Source organism: Ischnura elegans, chromosome X (assembly GCF_921293095.1).
Source record: "Ischnura elegans chromosome X, ioIscEleg1.1, whole genome shotgun sequence".
Lineage (NCBI taxonomy): Eukaryota > Metazoa > Arthropoda > Insecta > Odonata > Coenagrionidae > Ischnura > Ischnura elegans.
The window spans coordinates 71,063,230-71,082,852 of NC_060259.1; the positions used below are offsets into that span (position 1 = coordinate 71,063,230).

General features: G+C 37.0%; 1 protein-coding gene across 1 annotated transcript in view; it reads right to left on the reverse strand.

Moving 5' to 3' along the window:
- Window positions 1-16,914, reverse strand: part of LOC124171307 (DNA-directed RNA polymerase III subunit RPC5-like) — a 30,179-nt gene extending 13,265 nt beyond the window's left edge. The window contains exons 1-7 of the mRNA XM_046550456.1: window positions 16,791-16,914; window positions 16,578-16,673; window positions 12,346-12,488; window positions 11,970-12,160; window positions 9,076-9,245; window positions 8,741-8,942; window positions 3,535-3,740 (exon numbers count right to left, since the gene is read on the reverse strand). Of these exons, the coding sequence (XP_046406412.1) occupies window positions 3,535-3,740; window positions 8,741-8,942; window positions 9,076-9,245; window positions 11,970-12,160; window positions 12,346-12,488; window positions 16,578-16,673; window positions 16,791-16,844 (1,062 nt within the window). The 5' untranslated portion in view covers window positions 16,845-16,914. The remainder of the gene's footprint in view (window positions 1-3,534; window positions 3,741-8,740; window positions 8,943-9,075; window positions 9,246-11,969; window positions 12,161-12,345; window positions 12,489-16,577; window positions 16,674-16,790) is intronic.
- Window positions 16,915-19,623: the final 2,709 nt, after the last annotated feature.

Consider the following 19,623-nt stretch of genomic DNA (forward strand, 5'->3'; position numbering starts at 1 on the left):
TTACTAACATTTCAATCCAATAAAGGTGTAATATCAATTGCCGAAAGTCATTTTTAGACACCTTTTGGGCTAATAGATGACTCATGCAGCAGTTGACCTCCAGAAAAGGGGAACTTTGAAGCAGGCAGGCAGATAAAGGTCAGTGGGGGAGAAAGAGGGAAGGGTGAAACACAATTCTATTATTCTCCTGTAATTGATATTTTCTTTTGTAGCTTTTGATTTATGGTCTTCCTAATAGGAACCCTGCAAGAGCTGGGGCCTTTTGTTTGATTTCAGAAAGGAGGAAAGCGTCGGAGGAGGGGCCGCGAGCTGATGGATGGAGGGGGTAGCAGATTTTGGGAATTGTGCTATTTAGTTACTATCCCACGGCACTGAGGTTCTCCTGGTGGTGGAAACCGGGGATTTTCAGATTTTTTCACCCGATCATATTCGGTTCCCCACGTCGACCTCTTTTCACCGCTCTAATCCCCAAATTTGATGTAGCTCGTCAACTTGCCTAATACGCCGCTGCATGCGACTAGAGTTCTCTACATTTTTCTGAGTCAATTACCAATGATCGGCGTGCGACAGTGTATGGTGCAAAATTCAAATTATTCGAGAGCATACCTATAGCATTATTATTGGAGATCTCGAATATCGAATACTCTCTAGTAATCGAGGTATTCAAGTATTCGCAGATACTATTCGCACATCTCTAGAAGAAATGCTTGGCAAAGTTTAAGTGAAATAGACACCAAGGAGAGCAAAAATGTAAATGTAGATGATGTATTGAGGGGTAAAGGGCTCTTGAAACCTGTGCTGGAATAGATGCTTCTATTTCTTGCAATGATGCTTCTAGAGGCAGGTACTGCGCTGCTAGCTATGATATATATTTAAAGCTGATGCTGCCCTTTTAGTTTATTTAATTTAAAAAAATTCTACATTCCTTTTCATGTTACACAGTCATCGTTGAGAATGATAAAACAATAAATTCACACTTGCAAGTTTTGTTGGCCTTAGGGTCTATCACATGCGCATGCTTTTTCATTTCTTTGTTGCACATATTGCCCATGCTAAGTTGTATCAGTCAAGTTTCTTGCACTTGCTTTTGTTTTACTTAAGTGACATCAGCAGGATATCTGCGTTATATTTTTTATTAAATAATATCAAGTTAATATCTTTTCTTATATTAAAATTTTTAATCCAAATCATTTTAATTGCAGTGCTGAGGATACAGTCAGTGTATTATTTCACTGGCGTCGCGGGTATAATACCCAAAATGGAACTTTTATTTTTGAAAAACAAAGGAACTTTAATTACGTCATTATGCATGCTTAGAGGCCTTTTTACAATAGATAATGAAGATTTTACATTGGTGATAGCAAAAGTCTTCCATGGCAGGATCGTTCTACCACTTTCCACTGTTTTCGTCAGCAGAAACAAATGCGACATGTTATTTGGCATAGCTTCAATGAAACATATAGGAACAATAAACATACACCAATAAAAGCAGTTGAGGCATTAAATAAAAGGGATGCAGTTTTATCGGCAATTTTTTGAATTATCAGCGGAAAATACCAAAATAATAGAATGATGATGTAAATGTACCTATTACAATGACAAGTGGCTTTGCCGGTTGTCCATTGGGATAATGATTGACAAAGCAATGCTTTGCATGATTTTTATTCAGTACGGCACTTGTAAATTGAATGGCTAGTTTGTTATTAAGGTAAGGAAATTTAGAGATGCCAAAAATCATTGCCTTTCGTCTAAATTTATGACTGAGTTTATTAGATGGAAAAGTCTCTGCTGCCACACCAATCCTGTTCCTATACAAGTGTTGTCAATAGGGTTATTGGCAATTATTACTCCACCTCCAGTAAAGCTATACTTTGCTATAGTGAGTGTTCATTTGAGCACTGTGGGGTCTCATTTTATCGAGGTTGCACTGCAGCTCTTTTTCTATAGGCCTTCCAACATTCTTTACTTTCATGTAAGAGGTTACCAAATAAAGTAGACTCTTGTTAACATACACAACGTTATTACAAAGTTCTCATTATTACGAAGCAAATCGTTGGTTCTGACGAAAAGGCATATCCAAGCAATAGGACAAAAAACGTTAATACAAATTTTTTGTTTTTACGAAATTACGAATCTCAGTCCCGGTCGTTACAAAATGAACTTTAATACTGTGACAACTCGAGCAGGGGATAGTCACGGAGTCGGGCATAGCGTCCTGCGATGTGTGTATGCGTGAGTGTGAGTGATTCAGGTGTGTGGTGGCCGGTGTGTTGGTATTTTTTTTGTAACTTGTACTATTTTGGAGGGGGGAAAGCATCACGTTTTCATCATCGTCATTTTCTTTTTTGTTGTGAAGTGTGATAATTTCAATCATATCATTCTCATCTGGGTATTATTCTTTTTGTTTTGTTTTGTGAAGAGTGTAACAATTCATGAAGGGTAAAATATATCTGGCATGTTTAAGAGTGATTGATAGTTTCTTTGACTTCAATATTCCTTTGCTCGAGACGATCGTGATTATATCCCTCCAAACCACGTATGTGATGTCGTGTTCCGTCACAATACGAAGTTCCACGCATAAGCAATGGCATTTAGGTGGATATTCACTATGCTAAGTTTTAATAATCACGCCACGTTTAAGTTCTCCTCGTGTACTGTGACCAAGAGCATCAATTATGGTTCTTTCTTCACCATACATGCAATGTCATATAATAAGCTTCATTCCTGGGGAATCATGGTGACCGACTCGTTACAGCTCGTAAATTTGATGTACAGCTTGTCCTCTTCCTATGCACATTTGATTTACGAACCTTCAGAGATACCAGCATTCAAAAATTTCAAATTTTGAATTTGGCGCCTTTTGATTTGGCTGTTGCTATACAGTGCAGCATAGAGGAACTCGCACTCTGGGCATAATCTGAACAAAGTATCAATGAATCCGGTTTGAAGTTAGAAACTGTTCAGTGTTTCACCTGTTCTTCCTTGCCGCGGAGAGCAATTTTTTTCAGTTCTGGCTGCATTGCACGCCCAGCTAAATCAGTTCGTCACAATCGTGAGTTACTGCACAATTGTTATGCGGTGTTGCATTATGCAGGATAACCGTACTCCTCGATGCCTCTCAGACAGTCTGGCCAGCGAGAGTTGTCCGATGATGGCACAATAGGAGGGGAGGTCCCCAAAACACACCTCACACCATCACTTAGTCATGCAACGTTGTCAAATGTATAAAAAGCACCGAAATACACCTGATCCACCAAAACATGCCCTTTCTTTGAAACTATGTAATAATGAGAGTCTACTGTAATTGCCATCATATAATAGCTGTAATCTTGGTTTGAAGTTCAATTTGACTTCACAAGTTCAGGCCAACAAAAAAAAACAAAATTTGGTTACGATGAAGTAAACCTCCAGCCCCTCAAACCTTATTATACACAAGCTCCACCGTACATGCACTTGGAATCGAAGCTTAAAGGTGCAAAAATTTTTGGATTGGGTTGAGGTCAGCAAAACACGATGAAATGAAAATAATCTTACCAAATAATCTCGAGCACGACACATTATGCTTGCTGGCACTCCATTGTAGCGGCTTCTTGTGCATTCAGGGTACAATAGTTCACTCCTCAGTGTCCAATTCCCTCGAATCATTATTCCTTGCGTTTGTAGGGCAAGAAGGAGATGAGGGATTTCTTTTGGGTCATCTGTCAGTAGTGTTGTCATTTTTCCGAATGGAACTATTTTAGCTGAAATAAAATTAACTCAAGCTATGAAAACTTGTAGATAATAAACATCTGAAGATTTTTAAGTCGAAGCCAAATTTGAAAACTTCCTTCCACACTATTGTTAAAATATTGCTGAAAAGAAATCCCCAGATATTTTCTTAACAAAAACTATCATTTACCCTGAATACTCAAGCATCAAGTTTAAATTTGTAGAATGCAGTTACATCTTTGTCAAAATTAAAACTAATTAACTTTCCTCTAATTTAATCACTTCACCGACCAAAGTTTTGTAACCTAGCATTATAATCAAAGCTTGGAATTCATCTTACCTAGTACTATTTTAAAATAATTTCATAATGACACTAGGTGATTAAACTAGGTAGGTTAAGTGATTAAATTTGAGAAGATGATTCATATTGTTTGTTTTTTTTGAACAAGGAGGTTTTCTGTGGCATTTTCTACAAGTACATGCATTGATATTATTTGAGACATTGACATGGATTGAGAAAGGAAAATGAGAAGTGTAAATGACTGATAAGAAATCACACCCATATTACTATTAGTCATCAAATAAATTGAACAATTTATCAATAAAAGATAATTGAAATACTGGTGCACTCGTTTATTAATTTATTTCAGACAACATATTTCAACTCATGGTGTCATCTCCGGTAGTCCAGGAGAGACTTCATTTACCCTAATATAAAAGCATCAAGCTTAAATTTGTGGAATGCAGTGTTTTCTGTCAAATGAATTCGTGGGAAATTGCACTAGTATTTCAGTTATCGGCACCTTAAGCCCGATTCTCAGTTCATTTTATCCTTGCGGGTTATCTGGTGTGACAAAAGCAAGTGGGGGTGGGGGAGGAAAAGTCTCTCAACACATGACTCTCCCTTTACCGATCAGCAAACAGCAGGCGTGGCTTCAGTAACTCGCTCTGAGACTTTAATCGAGTTAACATGGTGAATCTGCTCAGTGAGCAGTGTTGCCAAACCTCACGCATTCTTCTTGTATGTCTTTAAGTACCGTATAAGCGCGTGTAAGAGGCGCACCTTTTTTCCCAGAAATTGTAGCCGAAAATGAGGGTGCACCTCTTACACAAACTTCTTATCTTCCCCCCTCCCCTTCACCGGTCGCAAGTCTAAGGGGAACTGAGTGTTCTTGGTTTTCAGTGTGAGTCAGTCGTCTGTAATCCTAGGTAAAATACAAGTGGTAGGCAGGGGAGTTTCTCCCTTAGTGACGTATTTTTAAAATGCTCCTGTTTGCTTTTCTTGTAAGCATCGCGCCGTCACGTCGGTACCCCGGAGGTGAACATGGAAAAGATCGCCCGGGGGTTTTTCGCTCCGGAGGGCGCACTAAATTTACTGCCACGAGTGGGCATCCCGCGGCATCTATACTGCATATAGTAATCAGTTATCAAAAGTAGAGAAACACGTATTTTTGGATGACATACCTGGTCAATAGTCAATATCTGTCTTGCCGAGTGATTTCCATTACGCTGAGGACCTGATTTTCCAAAAATCATCTTCAGACACTAATATGAGGATTATTGCAACTGAAAATTATATTGGTGTCAAAACCTGCGCTTTAAAAAATTCGAACGAGTGTGTTCATTGTTGGACTAAATTGTGGACGGAAGAAATCAGAAATGCTTATAAGTGAAGAGCGCGGAAGGAGAGGTCCAGGGGAAGGAGCGCGAACCCTCCTTCTTCGTCTTCGAAGCAAGCAACGAAATACGGAGGGGAAGGAGTGCATCCCTCCCCTCCGTATTTCAAGCTACGAGGCTATTGCCTTGTCTACACTACACACTTAACTTAAGTGACTTCACTTAAATATAATCTTAAATGTGGTGCGGTAGCTACACTTGAGCTTTAAGTCGACTTTAGCACCGTGATTGTCTATAGCGGGAAACAGTTATGTTGACAGATGAAGGTCTTGGAGAGCAATTAGTGATTCTTTGATCCAAAGCGACTGTTATTTGAAATAAACTTCCAAACTCCGTGAATTAACCATTTTGGATTCAGAAGGTTAAAAGGAAAGACCAATTTCAGTTCCTGAGGGAACGCTATATGGCGAGAGGTGATGGAGCCACAGGAATTTAGAATTACTTAGCGTGACTTCGTGGAATGACATATTCATAACGTAAACAAAAACACTTATTGCTAGTCAAATTCCACTGCTTTATTAAAACCATTGATGTTAAATTTCAACCATTAATTCCTCCCACGTCCAATGAAATCGCCACATCTTATCTCCCTCGGCATCCCTAGGACTAACATTAAAGCCCTATGCAATAGTTTCAATAAGTGTGTGGGAAGTTACTGAGTGCATTCGTTTACGTTATTTTCCATTATGACACCATGGAAAATAATCTGTTTTACCGGATCCTCTGCCGTCGTCTCATTGTCAGTCTTAAAATTCCTTAAAACGTTTCTAAGTTTTATAAATTGAGTTTCACCATGAGCAACAGGCATAGCAATTAGTTTTCACGGAAATAAGACCAATAATAAGATGAGAAACACTACAAAATAAATTCGTCGAATTAATATCCCCAACACTAGAAATTAACTAACGAAATAGAATGCTCAATAACCACATCATACAATACAGCACAACTTAGAACATAATCAACGGGATGATGTGAGATGGGTATTATGTGCCATTTACAACACATGAAGAGCTTCAACCGTGCGGAAACAGTTGCCTACGCAATTTAAGTTGGGTTCTAAGATGACTTAAGTGGAGGTGTACTTAAATGAAACTGATGACACCTACACTACCAACTTAAATACAGAGCCAACTTAAGTAGTCACTTAAGTTACTAGTGTAGACCCGGCATATGAGCGAAGGAGCACGGGAAGAACACATCCGATCTTGCATGTGACGTCGTTGCCTTCAAAGCGAAGGGGCGAAGGCACAGCAAAGTGATATACGCAGTTTGCGTTGCCTTAAGTTTCCAGTCCGTCTCGTCTTGTTTGAATGCGCTTATGCTATGCTTGTTTCTTCCGAAATGGTCCTGTTTGGACTATTTTGAATATTAGTAGCCTTGTTGTAACTATAAATCTTTGTGTCAAACAATTAGAGCTTAAAACACTCAAATTCTGTCAGATATGCGTCGCGTTAATTCTCATTCTTTTTTTTGAACCTCGTGCGTGTCATACAATTATTGAAAGCTATCGAGATATCTTCAGGCTTAGTAAATGACTCACCTAGCATTTGGCCTCCATAAAATGGGAGATCAATCAAGGTCAGTTGGTGAGACAGGGTAGGGATGAAACACGTTTCCATTATTCCCCTGTAACTTGATGTTTTCCTATTTTCCTGTGGGGTCTCGGAAAGGAAAAAAAATGGCAGACGCATTGGCTGATGGAGGGCCGAGTGTGGTTCCATTAAATCTACGACGTGGTTATTATCCCACGGTGCTGAGATTGTTGTCCAAGCTCTTGGGAAGGTTCATGCTATGTGCCTGTCGTGTTTTGCCTTAAAATTTTCCACGGCTGCAATTCTATTGCAATACTCCTGCGAGAGCATTTAAACAAAATTCTTCGTGAATAGGACAAGCATCGTAGAGCAACGGCGTATGCGAAGAGAGGATCGGAACTCTTTCTACTCCCTCTTATGCCGCTATTACCGCCGCAGTTATCAAAATTTCTTCTTTTAATTAATATTGAAAGAGGAAAGTTCTATAACTGTCGAAATTCCAGGCATAGGTCTGCAACACCGCGCGACAGTATTTAAAAAAATGCCGCAAAATTTTTTTCTTCATAGCTCCGATGCTCAAAATAGGGGTTCGCCTCTTACACACGCTTATACGGTATGTCTTTCACCAATGGTGCCTCATTCAGCTGACAATGTCATGAGCTTCTGTGCAGTGGCGCAGCGAGGGGGGGGGTTTGGGAGATAAACCCCCCCCAGAGCTTAGAAATTTTTTAAAGTTAAATCCATTTTACTTAATTGCATTAATATTACTTATAGAATAGTGTAAGAATTCATAAAATAGTACATTCATACCCATAATATTTCTTTCCAGGTTGCTAGGTATTCCCCTCCACTATAAAGGTAGTTGGCCTCCACTTCCAATTCACTACACTCAGAATACAAGAAACTTGACAATACGAACTATAGAAAAATTTGGACAGAGCTGAAAAATTGTAGCACTCAACTGATCTGTGATATAATACTGAACATCAGCTATTAGATTGGCATTTCCCAGGAATATACAACCAACAGTCCTTCAATGTATACCTAAACTTCCATTTCTACAATCACTTTCATAACTTATCATAATCTCCATTTTTGGCTCTTCCCATCCTATCTTCCAGGTACCAGGTCAGTCCTCTCATGAGTCTAGAGATTGTAATTGAGTCTATAAAATTGCTTAACTTTGTCTGTGTACAAGCTTTATATTTTCCCTTGCCAAAGCTTTCCCTGCAGCAAAGAATCTAATTATGTGCACTGCAAGGTTATATAATAGTAAGTACCATGAATTAGGCTATTTGCATGCCCTCTGTGAGTACCTTTGTACTGCTTATGCAGCCCTTTCACATGTACTTGATACATTTCTGCTGAAAAACAATTATTGTGTGTGTTTGGGATTGAAACAGACAGATCTCTAAACTAGATGAGGCATCTTATAACCAATGAAGATACACTTAATGAGGTCAGATGTATCTTAGATTGGAGGCATTGAATTCACTGCTCACAAAATGCAGAGGTATGTGAACTACCTTGATATGATGACTGTGGCCCTATTCTGCAAGGAATAGCTGAGAAAAATCCTTGAAATATTTTGGTGAGATTCTCAACTTCCGTAATTCTCAACTTTTGAAATGGTATCAACAATGACATTCATTATTCCACATGATGTTAATGCTCTGGTTCAAGTGCATCAAAATAATACCAGATCATGTATCAGATACAACATACCTGATAATTTACAAATGTATCTATTATACTACCATGGAAATAAACAAAAGATACTGGGCTCAAATTTGATGATGCAACACAAGAAATGAACTTACCAGTCAGCAGAACGATTTTTATTTTCTCCAGCCAAGTCAATGACTTCAAACTAGCTATAGATACCATAGCTGAAGACCCAGGATGAGTTATATTCTTCGCAGGTTTGTATGGCACCAAGTTCCTCAAATATTGGCTTTGGTCGAGGTTCATTCCCGGCACCGTTAGTCGAGGATGACTACAGAGTATTTTGGATCGTTCTAACTGCAACGTAAAACAACAATGAAAATTTTAAACAAGCTTTCTCGCAAAGTGGACAGTCCCAAATTTTTGGCCATATGGAGCCACGAGGATAAGTGTGTACAGGCCATTTTTGTTTACTTCTCCCTCAAATTACCTCAGATTCCGGTGAATCAGCCTGACAATAATGTGTTTCATTCCACCTCTCTTCAGCTCTTTTCTTCATATAATGACTGTAAGTCATGGCTCTCAATTTCTTTGTGCGTTCGCTTTCGTGCCTCTGAAATTTCACGCTAACTTTCTGAGGGAGAGCTTCTTCAACCTCATCTACAATAGTGGAAGAAAGAAAAGACAATTTGTTACTATGGAATGAACAAGTATCATGAGTTTTCTATTATCCATTCATATTCTAGGTGCTCTATAGATATAGAGTAGAAAAATTAACCAAAATGTATCACACTCATAACAACAGGCATGATAGATGCACTAAGTCTAATGGATCTTCTAAGGGATCAAATTTTCTAGGCTAAATACACACTTGTGTTTATTTCAAACCAGCCAAATGATTGGTGGTGAAATTCACAAATGAAAGCAATGAGAAAAATCCCCAAGATGGAATCAGGTGGACATTTGACTTTATCAGGCAATGCATAGCCCCTCACATTATCCATGTCACTTAAAACGTTAATGAGGATGGAAACCATCAGGGCTTGCACAGTGGTCAGGAAAGCAAACGATACATGTGAGTGCCAGTACGGGAATTTTTCAGGTGGCAACTGATGCGAGTACTGGCACTATATTAATAACCAAGTTCCAGACATTGGACCAAAATCACATTGGGTTATGATGAAAATAAAGTGCTAAGAGGATCCAACTTATAAAAGCTGCAATGGACCACTAATCTGGAAGATATCCATGAAAAATATATGCATGGTACATTAACTATCACCAAACAAAGGCCACATTTACCATAAACAGCTTTAATGATTAATTACATGCCCAATTCATGCATCTTAGGACTACATACCATAGTCAAATATCAATGGTAAACTTAAAAAATGGTTTTAAGGCTCTGAAAAGTTTCCATGAAATAAAAGAACCAGCTGGTAAAATACCATATCTCTGGCGGACTATGTAATAGAAAAAAGATAGTAGGACTACCTCTATTCACACTTTTAATTTACATTACCTTTACAAATATATTTTACATACTCGGTGAATTAGTTTCACACTAACCTGTCAATGGCTAGTAGTGCCATATGGTTCCAGAGGGTAGTGCAATGCTAAGCGTAACTTTTTTGCTATTAATTGTATTTATTTGGGTTTTCTAGGATTATCAACTGATAAGAATGTTTATAATATATTTTTCTGAAAAGTTTTCATTTTTAAAGCTGTGATTACCGCATTTAGAGCCGTTTGAAAATTAAGAATTATCAACTAGCCCAAAAAATGGAACTTAAGTGCAATAATTTCGATTTTCTTTACTTATGCTTAATGCACTATCATTTGCAAAAGTCTTGCAACAAACCGAGCGGCACCACTTTCGCTCCATTGTCGATTTCTGGCCACCATTAAATTTGAATGATCACTATCTGGGTATGAATCTTCATGGTAGCTCGGGAACGACTAACGAACGGGTCATTGTGGCACGTAGGGACGTAGGAAATCATTACAATGCTCAGTTGAGTAAACGAGCGTTGATGTTGTTGCGTCGTCGCGGCGTTTGAGATTATTTTTATACTCGTAGTTGACTGGAGTAGATAATTGAAAATATTTACCCGTTAAAAGAGTGTGTACCTATGAGGCCTGACTTCCAATGGTAAACCCCAAATGGTAAACCCATTTTTCTTATTTTTTAACTTACACAATAAAATTATCTACACAATAATTGACATTATTTCAAGTAATGAAAGGATAGATAGAGATATGGAAAAATCATAATTTGTCATACAGGCTTGTATTTAACAAATAAATGTGATACGAGGCCTATTTCGTGAGTTCAATACATAACTACTAGTTCATATGCAATACGGTCAATTTCCAGCATTTCTCCAACAATGTGCAATTTTTACAATTGAATACCTCAAGTTACAGTCTAAAGGCCTGCTTACAGGATACATTATCATGTACGAGTTAATGTCTGTTGAATGATTTTCGTGGGCTGGAACGGAACATGTAGCAATACATGAACCAAATTAGAACAGGCCCTTTTTCCTGAACATGCATTCGCGCAAGGTGGATGGTTACATGGTGCATTTTCGTACTCATTCATGCCTTCACACAGTAACACATTAACTCCTACGGGTTAATGTTCCGAGTAAACAGATCTTAATACTAGATCACATAACCTGCTTTGCAGGTGCACAGTCTGAGGGTGACTGACTTCACTCATACAGGTGATGGTACAATGCTTAAGGGGAAGAGTCGATCACATCCCCACCAAACAGACAACTTGAAATTGATAAATGTAATGCTTTTTAAAATTATTGGCATGAAACAAAAATTTAATTTCTACTTAAGTGACAACAACAAAACTTATTGGTACATTGCCATATCTCAGGATGCGCGAAAAAATTAAACCTCAATGAGTTCACAGAAAATTTGCAAGATTTTCTGCAGGCATGCTTTGCTTTCTTGGATTAGCAACGTCCTGCTAAGTCTGTTACAACTTGAGAAGGAATGAGAGGAATACTACAATTAATACTTTGAATGCATGTAGCACTATGCTCTCAAGGAAAACAATTACTTAAAATAATAATGTAAATTAACATACCATTAATTCCAAGCTCTATCAGTTGTGAGCTTAAATTTAATTTCCTAGCCATACCATAACTACCAAAGCTACTACAGCATACTTTAGGATATACGTGATAGGAAATAAATTATTGCTAACAAAAGTGAAATTTAAAGTACGTGTATGAGTACAATCATTAATCCTATTATTCAAATGGAGTTCAATTAACCTTTACAAATTTAAGATATAGATATGGGAGTAAACACAGCTACCTGTTTACAAATTTAAGATATAGATATGGCAGTAAATACAGCTACCTTTTTCGTCGCCTGACTTCTCAGATTCAGCAACTAATACTTCCCCATGAGCAAAGGATGGCTGCAGCTGTATTATAGATTTCACTGGACACAGGTGCAGGGCACCATCTTCCATTTTTCCAACTGCATAATTCAAAGAACTTTCTGAGCTGTGAGGGCCTGATGTCAATACTTGTCTATCCACCATCCCACTGCAGGAAAAAATATTCTTTCACAAAGATTGGACAATTTTAATACATTGACCCCAATACAGAATCAAATGATTGAGATACTATGACAAACATCAAGGGAGGCCATAAAATTCACATGAGGTGATATTTAAAAACAAACACATAGCAAAATTTTTCATTGAACAATAAAACAAAATAAGAAATACCTCTCATAAACCTTCGATTTATTGTCATCACTACTGTCCACTCGCCTGGCTATATCTTCAGCTTTCTTGTCATTAAAAGTAGAGCTTTTAGTGTCAAACCCTACTTCTAATTCGACTTCTTGCAGAACTGGTTTAATTCTGGACTGAAATTAAAAATAATCCATTAAACACATTAATGAATATTTCAGTGTTCATATAATGCATAAATTCATTACGCATTCATTTGAATTTTCCCATAAATTGTGCACTAGGGTCATTCACTCAGAGGCATAATCATAATTCATAAAAAGAACTAGGAAAATGGAAGGGAAATATAAGTTATGATGAAAAATAACCTTACTCATTCAGTCCCTCTCACATCAGGGGCAGATTCAGCATCAAATTTGGGAGGGGTCATGACCTGGGTCCAAGGAGTGAGGAATATCCCAACAGGAGAGAGATACCAAAGCTACTAGGGCATATTTTAGGTTATAGGTGATAGGAAAGAAATTAATTCTGATTAAAGTTAAATTTTATGTTCTCCCATGAAATATTTTTGAAATTACAATATGCTCTACAATAAATACAACTCAAACTTCTCTCACACATTTGAGACTCGTAGCCATGCATATACACTCCCTTTACTTCTTTACAAGGAAACAAAAACTAGTAAACTAATAAAAATTAAATTTTTTTTTGATTACATTTGGGGGAGGGGGATCATGACCGCCGTGATCCCAACCTAAATCCGCCAATGCCTCACTTAACCTTTTCCCTCCTATACACGTATATATCGTGGTGACGTTTCCTGACCCGGTAGACGACGGCCGTATATTTACGTGTAAAATTTTCCTAGCCAGAAGAACGAAAGCCATATATATATGTTTTCTAGCACTCCCCCTTTTAGGACGGTCGCGGGTTTACGTCGTCTCTGTCTCGGGACCCAACCCTGCGGGGTTTAGAATTTACCCTCGGAATCTGGGAGCAGGTACCCGGACCCCTCGTCTTTTATAACCCCTCTTAGCGGTAAGGGACAGCGGTCATACAATTATTTATCCAGTCAGGTTTCGAAATAAATATTTGCTCATTTCTCAAGAAAAATAAACTAATAATTGAATCATTTGTCTTTTGAGCAGTGTTTACAAATTTTAAACGAAATTCTACGATAAATATTAACTTATATCTCGAGTTATGTATAAACATAACCATGGTAATAGTTGCTGCATTAAATGCGTTAATATTGGCCTTAGAACTTCGTTTAAAATTTGACAATGCTCAGAAAAAAATGAGGAATTCAATTCAAAGTCTGCAATTTACGCTCAAGCAACAATTATCCATTTGTTAAATACATATAAGCAATACATAAGTTGACCGCGAAACAATGCCGCAGGTATGGTCGTAAACCCGGAAAGGAGGGAGCACAACTACTGTCGGAGTCTGAGATAATGCGAAGTCCCTGCGTGGAGGGGTCGAAAAAGGTTCAGCAAGACCCTTCTTAACGAATGTCCTCCAAAAATGCTCCGTACCACAAGAAAGAAGAGTCTCTTGGGGCTCAGTACAGCAGTCATGCTAAGACGAAAACTCCGCTGTCTCGAAAGGGTTAAGTATGAATAAAAAGTAAACAAATGCTGGATCTGCCAACACACTTTTCATTATTTGGTGATGTCACAAGAGTTTTGGTTCATTTAATCATTCTGGGAGATGATGACTGAGGGAAGGAATCGCTCACGAGTGTGCCAACAACAATGAACAACACAAGGCCAACGCATAAGTGTGAAGAGTCGTTGAGAAGTAGTGACCCGCTCATAAAATTGTCACCTAACTGCAAAAGTGGGAGTAGAAGGAATAAAAACTTTGCTTTTTCCAAATGGTGATTTATTTTGTCCGTCCATAGTCTCGTTACTGTGTAATATCAAGGTCTCTGTAACGAAACCATGGTCAGACAAAGTAAATTACAACGTGGAAATAGCAAAGTTTTTATTCCTTCAACTCCTACAATAAACGACTTCCACCAAGTCACACCCACTACTATTACCTATCTGCAAAAGGTTTAAGACTGTCGATTTTTCACTGCTAATAGCTTGAGATTAGTTTACAGATGGAAAAACTGAACAATATGGCTGATCTCACTTTCCATTATGCATTAGGTGACCAGAAAATTCTACAATGAAGATAAAATATTTTGTAACCTAAACTTATAGATCTTTAACGATTAAAGAATGGCTCTGAAAAAGTTTCTGAGCATTCACAATACATAGTACTTTTACATGGAAGAAAGCCCTTTTAAGATGGGTAAAGGAGTTCTTGATTTAAAATGAGATATCATAACAGGCAAATTTTCCTAACTGGGCTCCACTGAAAGAGGACATAAAAACCTTCACTCCACTGAAGTGGAGATTTTTAAGCCATTATCACCTATACATGTGAGAAGTATGGAAAGCATATTGTTAGCTGGAAAAATAATTTATTTCATATAGTTAATACTGGTAGCATAGAATTGATGAGAATTATCCTCAGATTAACCATGGAAGACCCCCTTTAATGTTTAAGGAATAAATGGTCAAAAAAGAGATACTGCACTTGTGTTTAAGAAATAAATGCACATACTACACTGCGTTAATTGCCCACCCTTTAGGAAATATTCAATTCTGTTCAATTGAAAATTGACAAATTTCCATACATTCAATTGAAATTTGTAAATTGAATTTGAGGGCATTCAACTGAATTTCCATATATTCAATTTAAATTTGTCACTTTTCAATTGAACGGAATTGAATACATATTTCCAATAGGGCAGCTATGAACATGGCCCCCAAGAGATAGAATGATAACTCACCCCTGGCCAAGCCACAGGTATGTGAATTGCACATATTCACGGAAGGGGAGGCCAGTTCCTTTCCCAGTACTACCTTGTACCACATTGACTTTTTTGTCTGGAAATGCTTGAAGGCTTAACTAAAGAGTTCAAATCTGGTATGCTCTAATCAGAAGCCCAAAACTCTAACAACCTGGTCAACATGCTCCCCTAATCATATGATTATATAGTGAAAAAAATGACATTTCAGACAAATTTATTCCCCCACGATGAAAGAAAAAAAAAAACATAACTTCCATAATGTTGTTTCAATTTAAGTCTCTTTGGTAGTACCGAACTGAACACTAAATGTATTTGTGCAAATTTAGAAAATTAGTTTTATCATAGAGATTCATTTTGAAAGAATGAAGGAAAAAATAGTATTATGGATGGGGGTTCAGTGCTGCAAAATCAAAGTAGCTAGCAGAACTTTTGAGTGTGGCGCTCAGCAAACGTGATCTTTGTTGATCTGGCCAATAACAGATCACAAGTATCAGTCAAAGTTTCATGGTGTATATTATGTCATAAATCCAGTTTGGCCAGAGAGGATTGCTAAAAAGGATATCTCTGAGGAACATTTTTCATTGATATTTATATTCATAGCAAACTTTAGAACCTCAAATCCAAAGTGCATTGCAATTTCATTTTTCTAAAAAGCTTTTCACTGAATCCAAAAGATTAATAAGGCTATCATACAATCAATAATAATTATAAGCATCATCTTAACTACACAATTTAGTTCACGTAAGGTATGATTAAATCCACCTAAAAGTAAAAATACATGTTCATAGAGTACCTCATTGTAACTACGGCTCATAATTTGCGTGCACATAATTTTGAATCATTTTGACCTTTTTCCTTCACTTTGCATTCTAAAAAATGACATCGAACATAAAATGGCACTCATTAGCCAACATGTTCAAATGAATAGCCCATGACGGTGGCATTCATAAACTACAACTTTGAGCAATCAATTCGAAAGTTAACTCCACCTAATTAAACAACCGTTTTTCATTGATAAAAAGGAATTAGTGATTAACTACCATGGCTACCTTCCAATTGCTTTCTAAGAGTGAAATTATGCAGTTCATACTGAATTAAAAGTACTGTAAAAATTAGTGTAGACAAATTAAGAATGCCAGTAGGGTGTAATTATAAGTAATGTACTTAAATGTGATAATGCTAAACGAAAGTCCTCATGACAAGAGAAACATTAATAAATCGTCGATAAGAAAAACTCTCATAGCCAGTGGTATATATGTAGCCAGGTAATAACACTGGGACATTTGACATAGTTTATTTGTGTAATGCAGAGGTGGAAGAGCAACAATCATGTTACAAGAGTTGCGGCATAAACAATGTACGGTTTACAATTTAGCATATAAAGAATTATACATACCCGAATCACAGTATTATCTACTGTGCTTCCTCTCGGACGGACTGAGTTTTGGAAAATATAGAGTGTTTCCAGCTGCTTCGACAAATATACCGGAACCTGTGAAAAGAGAGCAATAACAAACATACAAAATGTGAAGTACCCAGGATTTCAACGTTTATAGTGACTGAAACTTTAAAATAAGATTTTTAGTAAACGCTAAGGAATTTACTGTACCTCCATCACCACTTTGTCATTTTCATTATCGAGGGTATTCTCCTCACCAGACATGATAACTAACAACTCAAGTTCTTTCGTCGGACGAAACTTTTTTCAAGCAAGCGAAAGTTGCTAGTGCTGCCGCCTACTCTTAACACTTGACGAGCGAATTCAATAAATCGTTTTAGTGGTTTTAGTCGCTAGATGGCATATGGGTACTGATCCCTGTCGTAGCAGGACAGCCGCGCCAGTCCAAATTAACATTATTGCTGTACATTATCATGCATTCAATACATTCTATAAAGACGCGCCAATAGTACCCTCGGGTATTTGTAAAGGGAGTTGAAAACTGTTGGCGGTATAATGGATGTATAATTTGGAATTTTAAGTGAACCACTTTGGTAATAGAGAATATTTATTACTGAAAATGAAAACGGAAACCACTTTACAAAACTATACCATGGAAGAAGATGACTATACTACATTTTTAATTTATTAAGATTTTTAAGTCAAAATTTATCAAAATATATGAGTATATTTTATAATATGGCATAAATAAACTTCATTTACATGATAAAAATTTCCTGAAGAACATACTATATAGTCAATATTTTCACGCGTGATCTTAACCCTAGTAGCACCAAAAGGATTATATCTAGATTTAATACATCTCATAGTATACACTTTTTACATATTATATCTGTATAAAATACATAAAAATTTTCTCTACCACGCAGATAATATCTAGATATTATACATATTATATCTGCTGTCATAATATGGATTTTATGTAGATTAAATACGTATAACTCGTCGTAAATCTTTATATTATACATATCTTATACATATCTGATGATCCCTGGTTACGCCGTAAGGATATTATTTGAATATTTTAAAGATTCTGGTATACATTAAGGACCATGGATCATCAGACATGTATAAAATATGTATAATATGCTGATTTGCAAATTTGTATACCGATGTATTTCGAAATCTTAAAATAAACAGATATAATCCTTTTGGTGCTACTAGGGAAGGAGGATCATTTTTAGATAGAAATAAAAGCAACTATTTTAATCAACTGAGTTTTATTTGGTTCTATTATTATCGATGCCACTGTGTCATCATCAGTCACAAACTTTAAAGAATCAAATCCAGTGGCATTTACTCAGGGCTGAGCGAAGGAATAAGGGGAAGGGAGCAAGGGTGGATCCAGGTATTTTTTCTGGGGGTACCAAAGTCTGACTGGCAAACGGTCTTCTCATATTTGGGATTATAAAATACATGCACCAATTACTTAACGAAATGTAATCTTAATTTTATCATAAAAGTTAATGTCATATCATAGATCATAGTTTTATCATAAAATGTATTAATATAATTGTATATATAAAATATTAATTGTATTAAAAATTACGTCTATTTTTTAAGCGTCTGGGGGGCGCATACCCCGTTCCCTAAACGAATAGAAATCCCCTTCCCATCCTATAATTCCTTCCCCGTGCCCTGTGAAAATACCACTGGCTTTGGTTTCTTAAATTTTGTACCTGATGATGACCTGATGATGACGATGTAATATCAATACTACCGTATAAAACTCTGTGGATTAAAATATATTTGCTTTTCCTATCATATCAAAACAATATTATTCAGTGGAGGCACCATCTATGAAGCATCCGCCTCATTGGCTCAAACATATAAAAATGGATTTTAGAACAGTAAGTATAATAATGAATTCACTGGAAAGAGTTCATCGAGCACTTAAAATGGATTAAGGTGAAATCGTGGCTTCGATGAAATCTTATAAGATGACTCCAAAATGGGTTTATCGTGGCTTCAATTTGTGCATTCCGGCGTCTTTATTGTCTTTAAATGAGTCTGTGCCCATTTCTAGTTGTCTCGTATAGGTCTCCATCAGATCACATACATCTAATGTTCTCTTTCAGCTAGTAATCAGTAGGCACTATTAAAATTCTTACCTCTCACATGGAAACCAAGCATTTTGCAATCCATGACTTTCTTTAACCCTTTATAACCCAGAGATGTTTCAGGGAGAATTTAAATTTCAAGACTTCTTATGATAAAAATGTGAACATTTTCCACTAATCATAATTATTTTGGCTACAACAAATTTCGCCATTAAACTTTACAGCACAAAATAACAAGTAGTTAAAATCTTTCTTGAATAGACCTGAAAATTTATGCATTTTTGATGTTAGTTAGAAGCAACATTGGGTTAATGATTAAACATACCTTCACCCAAAACTCTTCATCTCCTTCCTTTTGCTGCTCTGTCTTACTTAATATCTTACTCCACTTAGACAATATTTCTTCTCCGATCCACTGCGCCATCCAAATCAATTCCTCTCCGATGCCGTATCAGATTGACCCTGCATGCTCTAAGCGCATCATTTAGCCGCAGCAAGCGGACTGACCGAACCATGATTTACCATCCAACCTGATTCCTCGTCTAGTGTAAAGAGGAAAGTGATATCCCTCTCTTATAACAACCATTTACTTGTTAATTCAGCCTCGGCTTGAAGGATAATACTGCCTTAATAATCATTGCGCATCCTCTAACCACCAAAATCTATTATTTAGATACAATCTTACGGGATGATATCCCTACACCAACAACCCTGATTACTAGAAATTCTTTTTGCCGTCTTATGGCGGTTGTTCAATATAAACTTTTTTCACTTTTCTCCCCATGCAAACATCGCATTCATTCGGTGATTATTCTGCCAAGAATTGATATCATAAAGTAATTACGGCCAATAAATAATGAGAAATTTATGTGGAGGTAATATTTCCTTGTCACACACCCTGAATGCCGTTTTACATGAGCACG